This window comes from Apis laboriosa, unplaced genomic scaffold (genome assembly GCF_014066325.1).
Source record: "Apis laboriosa isolate Shangri-la unplaced genomic scaffold, ASM1406632v1 scaffold50_cov145, whole genome shotgun sequence".
NCBI lineage: Eukaryota > Metazoa > Arthropoda > Insecta > Hymenoptera > Apidae > Apis > Apis laboriosa.
The window spans coordinates 570,216-585,280 of record NW_025223540.1 but is presented as its reverse complement, the minus strand read 5'-3'; the positions used below and the strand labels follow the sequence as shown (position 1 = coordinate 585,280).

Here is a 15,065-nt window from a genome sequence, read left to right as displayed (position 1 = left end):
AACGATATATGAACAAATAACTATAATCAATTTTAACAACGAACATGTGCCAACAACAGTTGAGAGCAATAATTGCTACTTACGAAATCTTAGTAAGAATGTTGGATCACAGACAGACTAACAAAATGTAAAATAAAGTAATGATAAGTGTTGCGTTTATAAAATTAATAATAATTTTGACGATATAATGACTCTTTTTGTACACATTATAATAAAAAATAGATTAATAAAATAATTTTTGCGTATTATATTTACATATGATAATTTAATCATTATTTCATGAATTTTTCATTATGATGAGAAAATAATGTTAGATTTCTAAATACAAATGTAAGTTAATTTATGTATACGATTGTATGTATATATATAATAAATTAATGTATTTATATTGTAAAATTTGTATATAATTTATTACAAAATTTTTTCTAATTTTATACGAATTAATAATTTTACTCTTTAATATAATTTTACTCAAATCAAGTTTTATCTTATACAATTCGAAATTCAATTACAAAGTTAAATATTTATTGACACGCATTTATTTCACAACATTTATTTCGATATAAATATAGAAAATATTCTAGATAATTGAATTTATATTTTCTTTCATTATTCAGGACTGAAAATATCTTTTATATCCAATTACAATAACTAATTCACATAAATTATTTTCAAAATTCAAATAAGAATATTGTTTACGATAAAATGAATTTATCATTAAACAAATATGCATAAGTCATATAGTATATGTAGTATAAATCATATAACTCTTTATATACAACGCAACAAACGTCTCAAATCTCCCCTTCTTCAAATCACAACAACATCAAACAACGAATTCGATTTCTCGCCAAAAAACCGATCACCTCAACGATCCAGGAAGTTTACTGAAGCTAAAGTACCGACTCTCTAGATTACTCTACTCTGGCGTTATACGGAAATGGCGAGCGCGCATGCGCGCCTACCGAAACAAACGCTTCGTCGTCCACGCGCACGCGGTCTTTCGAAACGATATTTTTAGAGAAGTGAGTCGCTGGCCGCAAGCAGCGACGGTAGTCAAGTGTCGTCGTTGACCCTAAGGAAATCGAACCCTATGAACCACGATTCCACGGATGACCACCGGGTGAGTTAATCAACGATCAATCCTGAAAGATTCGATCATCGAAAATCATCTTCATTTGATCCAATCAAATCCACGTTCCAAGTTTTCGCTCGATTCCAGAACCACTATTTCGCAATTTCCTCTTGCTTCTGCGCAATCTCCACTCGTGGCGTAGCGATTATATCTACCAAAACTTGTGCGAACGTTTTTAAATTATATACTCGATAGAATTCGAAGCCGTCACGACGGACCGTTCTTATGGATCTAAATTTGGATCGCGTGTTGAACTGCTCGGTACATCTATTTATGATGTATTTACGGCATCCGACTTGCGACTCGTGTTCTCGTTTGTCTCGATGTCCCGTTGAACGTTTGTGTTGCAATCGTAATTGATTATTTGTGATCTTATTTCTCGCAAATCTGTTCGATCAATCGAATTTATTGTTCGTTCTTTTAACACAACTATAAATATAAATTTATAAATGTATGAAATCGAAAATCCGAGACATCGAAGAATCGTGCATTCATTCTTCTGTTTATCATTTTAAGAAAATTATTTAGCGAATCTTAGCGAATCGTTATTTAAAAGTCTAATTGATCTATATATAAATAATTCCACTTTTTAAAAGTTGTTAAATTTTAATATAAGCTTTAAAAGTTTAAGCTTTTAAAAGCTAATTTAATATATCTGCAATTTTTTCTAATGGAATTTAAATTTTCTGCATCTTCTGCTTCTTCGAATGGAATTTTTCATTATCCTAAAAGCAAATTTGTACAAAGTAGTGTGAGATTTGAAGAATATTATTCTTTGTTTTCGTTTCGCTGGAAAATGTGCGGCCGTTTTCGATCGAGTTATATTTAAGCATATTTACATCGCGCCTCGTATTGCGAGGAAAGACGTGGCGGCACGCGAGTCATAAAGCTTGTTCGAGGATTCTCCGCTGTAAAAGTGGCACCTTTGATCTATCCAGCAGAGGAGAGAAGAATTTCGATCATTGAGAAAGAAAAAGGGGGAAGAAATTTGGTTCATTTGTTTCCATTCAAAACAACGAAATTGCCTTTTCCCGTTTTGCGTCCTCGCTTTTTCTTGTCAAGAAAGATTAATACAAATTTTTAAAAAAGATCTAGACCGATCTGTCTTCTAAAAATACGAGCTGACCCGGTCCGACTTTTTTCTTCTGTGCCAACTCATTCTACGAAGTTAATTGAGATTTCGTGCATTAGCGAGAAGACTAACGAACAGATTTGTTTGACTTGGTTCAGACTTGATTTTCTTGTTTCATAACTCTTCGAGGATAAATTGGTAATTTTGGAAAGTTTGAATTGATGTTCGTATAAATGATAAACGAAACTTATGAGACGTCCAATATAAGATATCCAATTCCGCCTTCATGGAAGTTCAGAACTTTTTATTAAAAGTTTCAAACACGAAAGAAGAACGATTAAAAATTTTAAAACAAAAATCTAACAAAAAAATAGTAGAAATTAAGATTTCCTTACGCGAAAATCCATTTTTCTCATTTACGAATATTCATTTAAAATATCAAAGATTAATTAAAAATTCTAAAAAAAGATTAAAAATAATTCCAACTTTTAGATTCCAGAAATCTTTTTTTTCTTTAAGAAAAAATTTGCGAAATTGTGATAGAAAACAATAACATTAAAAAACTGAAAAATCATAAACTCATATATATATATATACATACCATATTTTATAACAAAAATATATCAATGAAAAGAAAATTTGATATTATTTTTTAAATATTTAATATTCATTATTCCATTCTACAAAAAAGAAAATTATTACTTACTATTACTCAAACATTTTCACTTATATAATTATTATTAATACGATAATATACTATATATATTGCAAATAATAAATGTCGTTTCAGATACTTTTCTCCAATCGTTATCGAGAAGAGCGAACAAATTTCAAATCGCGACACGTACGAGGAGATTAACGTTTTCAGTGAAATAAGTGCAACATGGGTGCGGCTGGCAGTAGTAACAGAGCACCGTCCCCGTCGGCACTTTTGAGGGGACGTAACGAGGAGGCGTTTGTCTACGGTGCAGAGGAATCCTGGTGTCCGGAATACGCGAACGAAAATATACGACAAAGGACGAGGGCCAACGCGTTCGACGTGGGTGAAGAACCTCGATCTCAGGTTAAATATAAAACGAATATTTATCGTCTCGTGGAACGGATAGCGGGGCGAGGATAGCCGCGAGGAAACGCATTTTACGCGTTTTATATATTTCGGATTTTATTTTAATTCCGCGGAATCTTGCAGGGCCCGAGTCCTTACGCGACCTTCAGAGACGAAGAATGGTGGAGTCAAAGACCATCGGCTCCGAGTTTGTCGAACTTGCGATCTCCTCGGCGAGAAACATTGGTGAGCGAAGCTTTTTCCCTTAAGCCGCGTTCTCAACGAAACAAATAAGGAGGATAAAACTTTTTCTTTTTTTTTTTTTATCGGTCTTCCGGATCTCTTGAAAAAGCGATTGTTGCCCAGTATTTTCTCGTTTCTTTTTTATTGATATTTGAGAAATCGTGCTATTTCTGTTGTTGTAAAATGTTTTTCTACGTATTTTTCTATTCTACGTTTTTATTATTATCAAATCAATAAATGGGACAAAGTTTGCTGCTTATATATTGTATTTATTCGAAATGGTTGATGCGTTTCATAAAATTCATAAAATTAAATATTATTTTGTCAAAAATCGATTGAATTAACAGTAAGTGAAATTATTATACTGTTGATATTTATAAAATAATTTAAAATTAATAACAAAATTAAAAAAAGAAAAGGAGATGAAATTTTAATAGTTTATAGTGAAGTGAAAACTGAAAAGTTTGTTCTTGCTTCATTGAAAACGCAGTTTTAAACTGCAGTTAGAATGATTGCAGTTAATCTGTTGAACGAAAATATATTATCGAGTTCGAGTGAATCGATCTACATACGAATGTTTGATACACAGGAAATCCCAGGATGACAAAGGAAGATAAATATTATAAGTAGAAAGTAGAACGTAAACAAGATCATAAATTCATCCTTTGTATATTTTTAGTCGATTAATTTCCTGTGGATTACATCACTTTTCAGAATCTTGTAGAATCAATGTACACATTGCATTGGACTTGATAGTTTTAAATATCATTTTTTTGAAAAATGTTTAAATACTTATACATTAACTATTTGATTTCATAGATCAATATTTGTTAATATCTATTTAATTTTTTCCTATTTTTAATTACGATTCTTTCCTGAAAAATGAAAATAATATCTTTTATATATCTCATCAAAACCATCAACTCAATTACGAATCTACCGAAAATTAAACAATCACTTAATTTTTTCGAATTTTCGAGAAAACAGATATCCCACGACTTTCAAGCGAAGTTATATCATCACCTTCGTGTCTCATACGTGTATTTTTATTTCCATCTATTCTGTGATTCTTCTAGAATTCTAAGAAAAAGATCCACTAAATATACAGCAATATCTCCTACATCACTTCCTATGAATTTACTCGAACTATCAAATTACCACAAACAACCAACTACCTTTTTCCAATCCTCGAATATAATAAATATTCTACTAACTTTCAACCCAGGATACATCTTCTATATTTTTATTTTCATCACTCGCGTGATTCTCGGAATTGTCAGAATCTCAAGAAAAAAAAAAAAAGAATCCAGTCACTTCCTATTAAAAAACACCAATAAAACTTAACCTGTAAATCCTCCACTCAGTATTCTCGAAAACGATATCCTCTTCTTTCTCTCTCTCTCTCTCTCTCTCTCTGTCTCTGCGCAATCGATTTTACAGCAAACGTTGGTGGTTTTTGTCTTCCCGAGGAAACGGTGGTATCGTATCGGTGGAATGCCGGGAGGAAATTTTCCGAGGTGCGCTCTTTTGTTCCGCGGAAAATCTGGCCTGGCTCCAAAAAGCTCTTGGTGATTTGGGAGAACACGCTGAGTCACGGCCACTGTGGCGCGGCGGGTTCGCAGGCATCGATAGCGATCACGTGCCCCGAATCTCGAGCCTCCTCAGAGAACGCTCTCATCCTCGTGCCAGTGCATTCTCGTGGATCGTTCGACGTGGATCGAGCTTGAAAGCTCGGCGACGATCGATATCGTGGGAACAATCGGTCTCCTTTGCAACGTTTGCATGGAACCCTGGGACGGTTTAGGACGGTTTTCAGAACTGAAGAAAGAACTGAGAGTACACAATATATCGAATCCTTTTGGGATCGGCTGGTGCCGTTTATTACAGTAGGATCTTTCGTTAGATCTTTCGTTCGTTGAATTTTCTTTTTTTTTTCTTTTTGGCGAGTTTTAGTTATCTCTTGCGCGATCGATGATGCGACTTTGGAATTATTTTTTGAAATAGTTTTTTGTTTTTTTTTTTTGTTAAATTTTAAAAGATCGGTGACGGTAGGTTTAGTTTCGTTTTGTGGATCATGTTTATTTTAAGAAATATGTCGGTATTTATTCTATCTCTCTATTTAATAATTATTTTAAATTTTATTTTTATATTTCTTCATATATTTGAATTATTTGAATTTTTAAATTTCATTAAATTAATTGGAATTTTCAATCGATGATTAAAAATGTAAAAAAATGTAAAAAGAATAGAATTCGGTGAAATACTTTTATCTACCGGTACGAACGGGCAACATGGCGCCATAGATGCAACATAGATATATACATAAGTTCAACGATAAATTTGTAATTTTTCATAAAACATTAACGAAATCGAACTTAAAATCGATCTTATAAAATTTTGTTGATTCCCAACTATCTTCATTTTTTTCTTTTTTTTTTTTTTTTTTTACAACCAAAATCGACGCAACACATGACGCAAGATATCTCTCTCATTTGTAATCCGAAGAAAGCATCTGACCGCGTAACCATTCCTTGAACCAGAATTCCGATCGTCGATTGTCTCGATTCAATTAGCCTCTCTGAAATTAGTCCATTTATTTATATTGCAGTTGACGTACGCAGCGCAGATGACAGGTTGGCAAACGGCCGAGGGGCACGGTCCTTCGTTCTCTCATCACCAAGAAACTATGGAGCTGTGGAAAATGATCTCGCATCTCTCAAAGGCCAATCAACAATTGGTCTCCGCTCATACCGCGACTTTGGCCAATTTGGAGGCATTGTACGTCGAGTTAGCGAGGGAAAAGAAACTCAGGAGACGGGCTACCACCTCGTCTGACACGATGGACGAAGCTTTGAAGAAAAGACTGACGATGGAGCAGGAAAGGGTTGACGAGGATGGGGAGGAGAGGCGGAGGATGGAGGACAGAATCGAGAGATTGGAGAATCTTTTGGCGGATGGTTGGGACACTTATCAATATAGGCAGAGGGATGCTCGTCAGGAAAAAGATAGGAAGTTGAGGTCGAGGGTAGAGAGGCTAGAGGCGATGGTGAAGAACTCTCGAGAACTCGACAAGGAGGACGAAAAGTTTACAACGAATATTTGTGATTCAACGAGGAATCAAGACTTACACTGTCGACGGATAATCGATGATCTTTGTAATAAGCTTCCAAATAGCAGTATCGAAGTAGTACCTGAACACGAGTTTAAAATACAAATCACGACCGACGAGGCTCGAACGAAGATCGTTTCTAGAGTAAATGCCGGACACGTTGATGAGCAATTCGAAAAGTCGAGGTCTGAGGACGAAACGGATTGTTTGATGAAGCGTTTGCATTTAGAAGAGCCTAAGGAGCAAGAACGTAGAATAAGTGATGAAGAGGAACGGAGTTTCGATAGGAAGGAAGTGATCAGATTGTTGGAGGAAGTCGAAAGTCTGAAGGCCCATCGATTGGAATATCGGGATGAAAATGAAAGATTGGCGAAAGACTTGGCGGAACAAAGGACGATAGTGAGGAAGTTAACGAAAGATTATGAAGTAAATTTGATTGGTTTTTAATTAATATTCTTTCGTTCTACGAACGATATCGATATTATTTTGTCAACATAGTAATCTTCAACTAGTTTTGCATTTAATGCATTTGTTTTAAAGGATATATTATATAATTATTGAAAGTGAGCTTTTTTTAATTTTTTGTATAGTAAATTATTTCTGCCATTCTTTGATATTTTAATATTTTAGATTTTAGATAATATTATTTGGTTACTTTATTATTTATTATTTATAAGGAATTATATAATTTGTGTAAAATTTATAAAACGTTTACAATATTTTTCAGTATTTAATGTTTAATATTTAATATTTAATGTTTAATATTGATTTCCTATTATTGAAAAAGTCAAAAGATGAATCAATGTGAGAAAATAATAATGACATTATAAGATAATTATCTTATGTATGAAAGACCAATAATTATTTTTTATAGGAATCAAAGGCACGACAGGAACAAGTAGAATTCAGTTNATTGAAAAAGTCAAAAGATGAATCAATGTGAGAAAATAATAATGACATTATAAGATAATTATCTTATGTATGAAAGATCAATAATTATTTTTTATAGGAATCAAAGATACGACAGGAACAAGTAGAATTCAGTTTGCAAAAGCATAGGGAGGAATACGACAAACTGAAGGCGAAATTTGACATCGCCACGAAGGAAACGGAAAGGCTGTTGAAGAAAATCGATGAATTCAATGTGTTAAAGAACACTGCCGAAGCGAGGATCTCTAGTCTCGAACAAGATCTGCAAAACTCGTTGTTGGAGAAGGAGGAAATCATAAATATCGAGAGCCAGAAGACTTTAAAATTAAAAGCGCAGCTATCAGAGGAAGTCTCTGATAAGAAGAAGCAGATAAAGGCTCTTGAAGACGCTTTGGACGAGATTCAAAGACTGAAGGAGACTATCAAGACTGAAAGAAAGGGCGTGGATGACGACTTAAAAGAAGATATTGGTAAGTTTGAGTAATAATATCATCTGATAAAATTAAAAAACAATAATTGAAATTAATATACTTATGTTAGTAGAAATAAAATCTTTTTTAACAAATCAATTTTTTTTCTATATTGTTATTTTATAAAATAGATGTAAAAGTAAAAACTTTTAACTTTTATAAAATGTAAATTTCGTGCACAAAATAACAATAACATTTTTCTATCCTGCCTTCTTCACAACAAATCCTGATTATTTTATATCGAAAGTCAAATGTTTCAAAAAATCTTTCATTATTATTTTTCTGAATTTTTTTTTTTTATATGTTTACAAATTAAAACAGTAAATAAAATTAAATATTTTCTATAATTCAACAATTTCTTTCTATAATTCAAAAAATTTTCTACAATTATAAGGTTAATTGATTTATTTTAAATAAAAAAAAATATATAAAATTTTTTAATTTTTTCTATTTCTTTATTATAATTATTATTTTTTAATAGGTCCAATAGAATCAATAGATGATCCACAAGAAAGTCCCCCTACTGATCGCGCAATGAACATCGAAGAATTTAAGAAAGAATTAACCTTGAAGAGGGAAGCCAGACAAAGAGCAATAGCGGCAGTTTCGTCAGAAATGGAGCGACTCAGACGAGAATTAGACGCGGAGAAAGAAGCTCATTCGGAGACGTCGAGAATGTTGGATCTTCTGAGATCTGCTCAGAACGATGCACAAGCTCAAACGAGCGTGGTTAATAATACTTTGAAAAGGTGTACAGATATCGATCAAAAACAAGACGAGCGTGATTTGGCTATGCAACGTTTGGAGGCTCAACGATTATCCAACATTTTGAAGGTAAATCTTTTTATGTTTTTTATTATTATTTTAGAAAAAGATTTAGATAAACGTAAAAAAGGAAAGGATATTGAATTGATTAGATATATATTATAATTATATAATAATTATATATTATTATTATATATTATTATATAATTATATAATTATATAATTAATATAATTATATAATTATATAATTATATAATAATAATTATATAAATTAGTTAATTGTTTGAGTTGAATTCTTTGTAAAAAGAATTTACTTTCAAATGTAATTTTGATGAAAGAAATATAGTTGAGACAAAGCACAAGTTTACCACTTTAAATTGTAAAATAAATTTTTAAAAGAGAAGTAAACAGAACTAAACAGAATAGAATAAAGAGATAAAGAGAGATTAAATTGAGAAAATAGTTAAACGTATTGACATAATCTACTTTTTTGTCTTACGATTAAATGATTATATATTGTAATAATATTAATAATGAATAGAATAAATAATGAATAAACTCGCTTTTTCATGATTTAATTACATCCAATAATTTTTTAACATTTATAGCTCATGACATATCCATATATTTTAAAGAAAATTATGAAATTGATTTATGGATCAATTTTTGCTTCCATTTCATTTGTTTTTGTCAAAAATTAATTCCCAAACTTCTATTTTTTATTAACATTAAAATTAATTGAAGATCACATTTTTTATAAAAAGTTATCACTCTTCGATTTTGATAATTTTTCAATATATTATCATTCTGAATTGTATTGCAAAGATTATCTGACGATCGTTCATTAAAAAATTATTAATAAAAATATTTTATTAATAAATTATTATTCAAAGTTATTTAAACTAATCAATTAATTTTAATTTATTGCTACATATAAGTCAGATTAAATTAATCCAAACCTAATCAACTAACACTTAAATAAATTTTTATTTAAAATATTAAACTTATAATTAACATAAATTAATTGATATCAAACAAAAATTTATACATAATTTTTTTATTTATACATAAAAGTTAAATTAAATTAATAAACAATAATCTAACCACTATTTTATTAATTTAACCACTATTTCTTATTAGTAACTTTTTAATCAATAACTTTTTAATCTTTACAAGCAAAATCTTCACAATTAGTACGATGATCTTGACAAATTTATTAAAAAATCATCATTATAAGAGAGATTATCTCCTTTTATAATTAATTCTATTGAATTTGCTCATCTCGACATTAGATATCCGACGAGCTGAGGAGCGACATCCGCATTCAAATAGACAAAGCAGATGATCTCCGCTACCAGCTGGAAACAGAATCCGATCAGCACCGGTATCGCATCCGTTGTTTGTCAGACTTAACCAATCGGACGCGAGAAGCCGTTTACCTCAGGGAACGCCGTGCCAACGAGCTGAAGGACCACCTAGCGCAGATTCTTCTCCAACTGGGAGACAGAAGCTTCTTGGAGTTGAAGGACGACGTTGGCCTGGAGTGCGAACGTCAGCTAGAGAATATCAATAGCCTGAAGAGCCTCTACAACGAGAGACTGAAAGTGCTGAACGAACTGAAGGAGACGGCCATCAGGGAGCTCGCGGAGACCAGGGTGAGATTAGATCACTCGATGAAACAATGCGACTGTCTGGAGGAGGACTTAAAGAAGGCTGACGAGAAGGTATTAAAAAAAAAGTGTTTTCCTGATATAGAGTAAAGCTCCGTTTCTATAAATTTATTTATTCAAGGGACAAATAGATTTATATAATTAGGAAATAATAGAATCTAATTTTATTTTATCTAATTTTAATTATTAATTATAATTTTTCGTTTAATATTTATTTATTTAAATTTATGCCAATTTAATTTTAATTTCTATTACTTATTTAATGAATCGATTCTTTACTTGTTATATGTAAAAGATAGTATTTTATTTTATTAATGAAAAAGATATTATTAAATTTTATGGATGATGTTCATATAAACGGAGTTTCATTGTAAAATATTTATTTTTATATTCGAGATGTATTTTTTTGGGGGGGAGACAGATCGATGCACAAGATACGGAGATAACAAATTTGGAATCCCAATTGGGTCTCACTAAGGCGGATTGTAGGGATCTCCAAAATCAGATGTCACTAATTAATAGCTTGTTCACGCAAATGCTGTTAGGTGCCACCTCTGCTGACATGGATCTTGATCGATTGACTCAGTTACTTCAGGTATGACAATTATTCATTAATTGTTGATTTAAATTTGAAATTCTTTTGTCAACAGTGATTCATAAAGATGTATGATAATATCTTAACAAGTTATTTGCATTATATTTTTTAACATATTTCTTCTCAGAATAATTACGAAAATTTTCAATATTCGAACAGGAGAATCACGATCTGATATGCGACATGGCGAGAGAGGAAGGCACCGAGGCCGCAGCACTTCCAAAACTTCTTCTCGACTTAATCGAGCAAGTCGAGGGCAGTAAAGCATCTGAGAAACGTGCTGACGGTGAAAACGGAATTGAAGGTGAAGCAGAGAAGAAAGAAGACGACTTGCAGCAGGAAGACATAGCCCATAACTTGCCCAAAGTAACTCTCAAAGATTTATTTTATATCATTATTTTAATTTTTCTGATTCAAAAAATTTATAAAGATACTTTGTATCAGGTATGGCGTGTTCTGTTGGAATTGCTGAGTTGTCACGCGGAAGGTGCTTCATCCGTTTCCGCGGCATCTTCCTCGGACCCCAACATCTGCTACAAATCTGTCGATACCCCGACTGGTCCTAGATTGGTGATTTCAGTCAGCAAAACGTATATTCGTCTGAAGGAATTGATATTAGAGAAGAAACATTTGGAGAAGGAGATGAACCGAATGAAGCAGTTGAACGTCCATTTGGAATGCAAACTCGGAGAGCAGGTTAGAAATAATAATCTTTCTCTATCTATAAAATATTATTATTTTTCATAAAAATTTCGTAAATTAAATCTGTATGTTAGGAGAAGAGATTATCAGCAGTGTCGGCGGAATTAAGCAAAACTTGGACGATAGTCGATCGAATGCAGGTCCAACACCATCAACTTCACACACATGAGAAAATTTTGCGATACGAATTGCAGCAAAAGCGTAAAATGTTGCAAGAGTTGAAGCAGGAGTTGGAATACTGTCGTGAGAAATGGGAATCGGCTAGACAGAAAAACACAAACACGGAGTTGGAATGGAGAAGCTTGAGGCGAGAGTTTGCTGCTAGGAAAGCTTTAGCTTCTCATGATTCCTTCAACAACAGGTAAGATATAACATTTGTAAAATATTTTTGAATTATTACCGTTCATTCTTTATTACAGTGCGGAAAGTGGATTCAGTGATGAACGAGGAGACGATACCGACGAAGAGGACAACGCTGTGGAAGGAAGAATTAGGCTAGGTCCACGTAGAAGACCGCGAAAGGTTAAAAGAAATCAATCAAGTGATATAATTCGATATTTATTAAAATCTTGCTTTTTTTCATGTAATAAAAACATGTATTCTTTAGGAGAGTCCTCGAGCACCGACGCCAGATACAGAATCAGAGCAGCCAACCGACACGGAACTATCCGAGCCGAAGACAGGTTCCTTGACAACGTTAGAACAGCGAACACCTACTCCAGAAACGGAAGCAGAGTTAGATGACAACGAAGTAGCAGACGCAAGTTTAAACATTGAATCTATAAACGCAACAGAATCACCGGTAAGTTAAAAACTATCATATTTATTTTTAAAACCTAACAATTATATTCCTTAAGATTCTTTTTTCGTAGCAGTTGATGGAAAGTCCACAGGAACCGTTAAATCCTCTAGATCAAGCTTTAACAAACGTCATCCAGGATCTCATAGGAATAGAAAGCATAACCTCGGCAAACTTTGCGAGTCCAAATGACGAAATGGTAAAAGACATGCCCAAAGAAGGTCGTTCGGAAGAACTAGACATCAAGGGGCCAACTATAGAATCTTGGTCTACGTCGTCTTCAGAAACCATTGCCAAAGATGATCTTATCCTCGATACCTCGTTAGATAATCAGCCATTGATCGCAATCGATGCTCGAAATCCAACGAACACGGATGGTGAGAAAACAAAGAACGAAGAATCCTTGATATCGTCCTATGTAACCAATGTGACTAGTCCAGCCAGTATGCAGCCTGTCTTCTCTATCGGGCCCTTTCCTTCCAGCGTGTCACCTTCGATCGTGAAAAACGTTCAATTTAGCGATCCACTGATCGTCGGTCCATCTAATCCATTTTTTTCTCCAGTTTTTGGCTCGTCTTTGTCAAACGTACGAATATCATCGTCTTTCAATTCGTCAGCGAGCGAAGAGATGGAAGCCAAGGAAAAGCGAGGCGCTAGGTCGTTAGACAACGTCGTTGACTCGGATGACGTGTCAGTGGATTCATTATCGAGTTTGGAAACGGTCAAAGAGTTCTCCACTGCGGGGGAATCTGGTTCCTCGTGTTTGCCAGGTGAAACTGGCAAAGGAGTCGCCAGTTTGGAGGCTGGTGGGTCAGTGAAACAGGAGGAGAAGAAAGTTGTTGGTGGAAAGAATAGGACACCGGAAGAGGTTTTATCAGCTAGGGAGGACAGGTTGAAAAGATTGGAGGAACAGGCTAAATGGTTGATGAACAAGATGAACGCGACCAATAGGAGAGGGTCTGCGTTGAGCACTAGACTTGAAGAGCTTCACGAGGTCTATGGGGAACCACCAGTACCTCCTCCTATGCCTGATGTTCTGCCCAGTAGAAGATTAAGGACCACATTGTCAGATCTACCTCGTCAGGTAAGGATATTTTATTCATAAAAAAATTTTTAATTGAATTTTTAGTTTCCAAGTATTTGGCACGCTTCCTAGTCTTCGTATTCACGCGATGATAATTCATGGTTTTGCTTCATGTGCTTTTGTATATTGTTCTATTAAAAATGACCAAGTCATAGTATTATTCATTATTTGAAATTTATTACTCGAGAAATAGTATTTTTATTTGTTTCTTTACTAAAATTTTTAAATAATTAAAAATAGTCATAGAACAATATAATTATTTAATTTTATAATACGATATATGTATTAAACATTAAATATTGTAAAATTAAATAAATATATTATGAGCCAATAATTTTTATTAAGTTAAGTTGTAAATTGTGTTGTAAGTTATAAAGTAAATTATATCGCCAAATTTATATCTATTTGTCAAAAAAAATTTTTAGCGATTATTTTTTTAGTGATTCGTAAAATTTTAATAATAATATTATTAATATAATTATGCAAAGAGAACCTAGGTAATGATTGATTTAATAAATATATGTATTTATTAATATTACTTATCAATTACTTATTTATATATGTAATATTATATTACATATAATATTATTTATATATTATATATATGTATTATATGTAACATAATAATAATATAAAGTTTATTAACTGTATATATTTATAATTTAACGATTAAATTAAAAACTGACGCGTCTTGATCGTATTATTGTTCAGGTACCTGAATCATCGACCACTGAGGATACTAAAAATACCGAGAAACCCGTCTCGAGTGGCGATTCCAACGAACCATCATCCGATAACGCGCCTTGAGACGCCTACACTTTTTTAATTACACGATTACGTCGCGTTTATTTCCGTCGAACACGGAAACGTGAAAAACACGCTCCCTCGCTCGTGTTTCGTCTCTCGAGAAACGTGTTGGCTCCCAAAGAGGAATTATATAATTTGAGATGACTCGATCAATTTCTCAAATTTTTATCCTCAGAATCCAAGAAATAGATTAAAAATAATCTATTCTTAAACTGAAATTAAAAAAAAAACGTATGAATTAAATGTGTTGTAATGTTTAATATAATCAAATAATTGAATGATTAAATTTTTGTAATTTTAAGAAAGACTTTGGAACATATCATTGATTCAAAGCTATCGAATATTTCTATTAAGTATCCTTTTTTTTTTGGTCTTTATTTTTTTCAAGCACGAATCTTTTTTTATTATCAATGTGTCGTCATTTTATCGATGTAAGTAACATCTCGTTGTTCCTAACCGAGAATTTGTATGTGATCACTCTCGAATCCGTTCCTGTTTTGTACCTTATACGAATTGTACCTACTAATTTCGCTGTATAAATAAAGAATTTATTAAAAAACCAACAATTAAACGTGTACAATCAACTATAAAGGACAGGTAAGAGTTTCAAAAGAATTCGAATGAGACGAGAATGTATCG

General features: G+C 32.7%; 1 protein-coding gene across 6 annotated transcripts; it reads left to right on the top strand.

Moving 5' to 3' along the window:
* The first annotated feature begins 995 nt into the window (after positions 1–995).
* On the top strand, positions 996–14,992 carry LOC122717417 (trichohyalin-like). 6 transcript variants are annotated; one of them, XM_043941454.1, is made up of 16 exons: positions 996–1,123; positions 2,998–3,270; positions 3,397–3,498; positions 6,104–7,030; positions 7,614–8,004; positions 8,486–8,838; positions 10,062–10,493; positions 10,861–11,034; positions 11,194–11,400; positions 11,479–11,730; positions 11,811–12,097; positions 12,156–12,258; positions 12,344–12,538; positions 12,609–12,912; positions 13,099–13,619; positions 14,331–14,992. In XM_043941454.1, the coding sequence occupies exons 2-16, from the start codon at positions 3,091–3,093 to the stop codon at positions 14,424–14,426; spliced, it is 4,524 nt and encodes a 1,507-aa protein (XP_043797389.1). In that variant the 5' UTR covers positions 996–1,123; positions 2,998–3,090; the 3' UTR covers positions 14,427–14,992. The 6 variants fall into 6 exon arrangements, with proteins under 6 accessions (XP_043797389.1, XP_043797388.1, XP_043797387.1 ...); XM_043941453.1 differs by having other exon boundaries at positions 12,612–13,619; XM_043941452.1 differs by having other exon boundaries at positions 12,609–13,619.
* Positions 14,993–15,065: the final 73 nt, after the last annotated feature.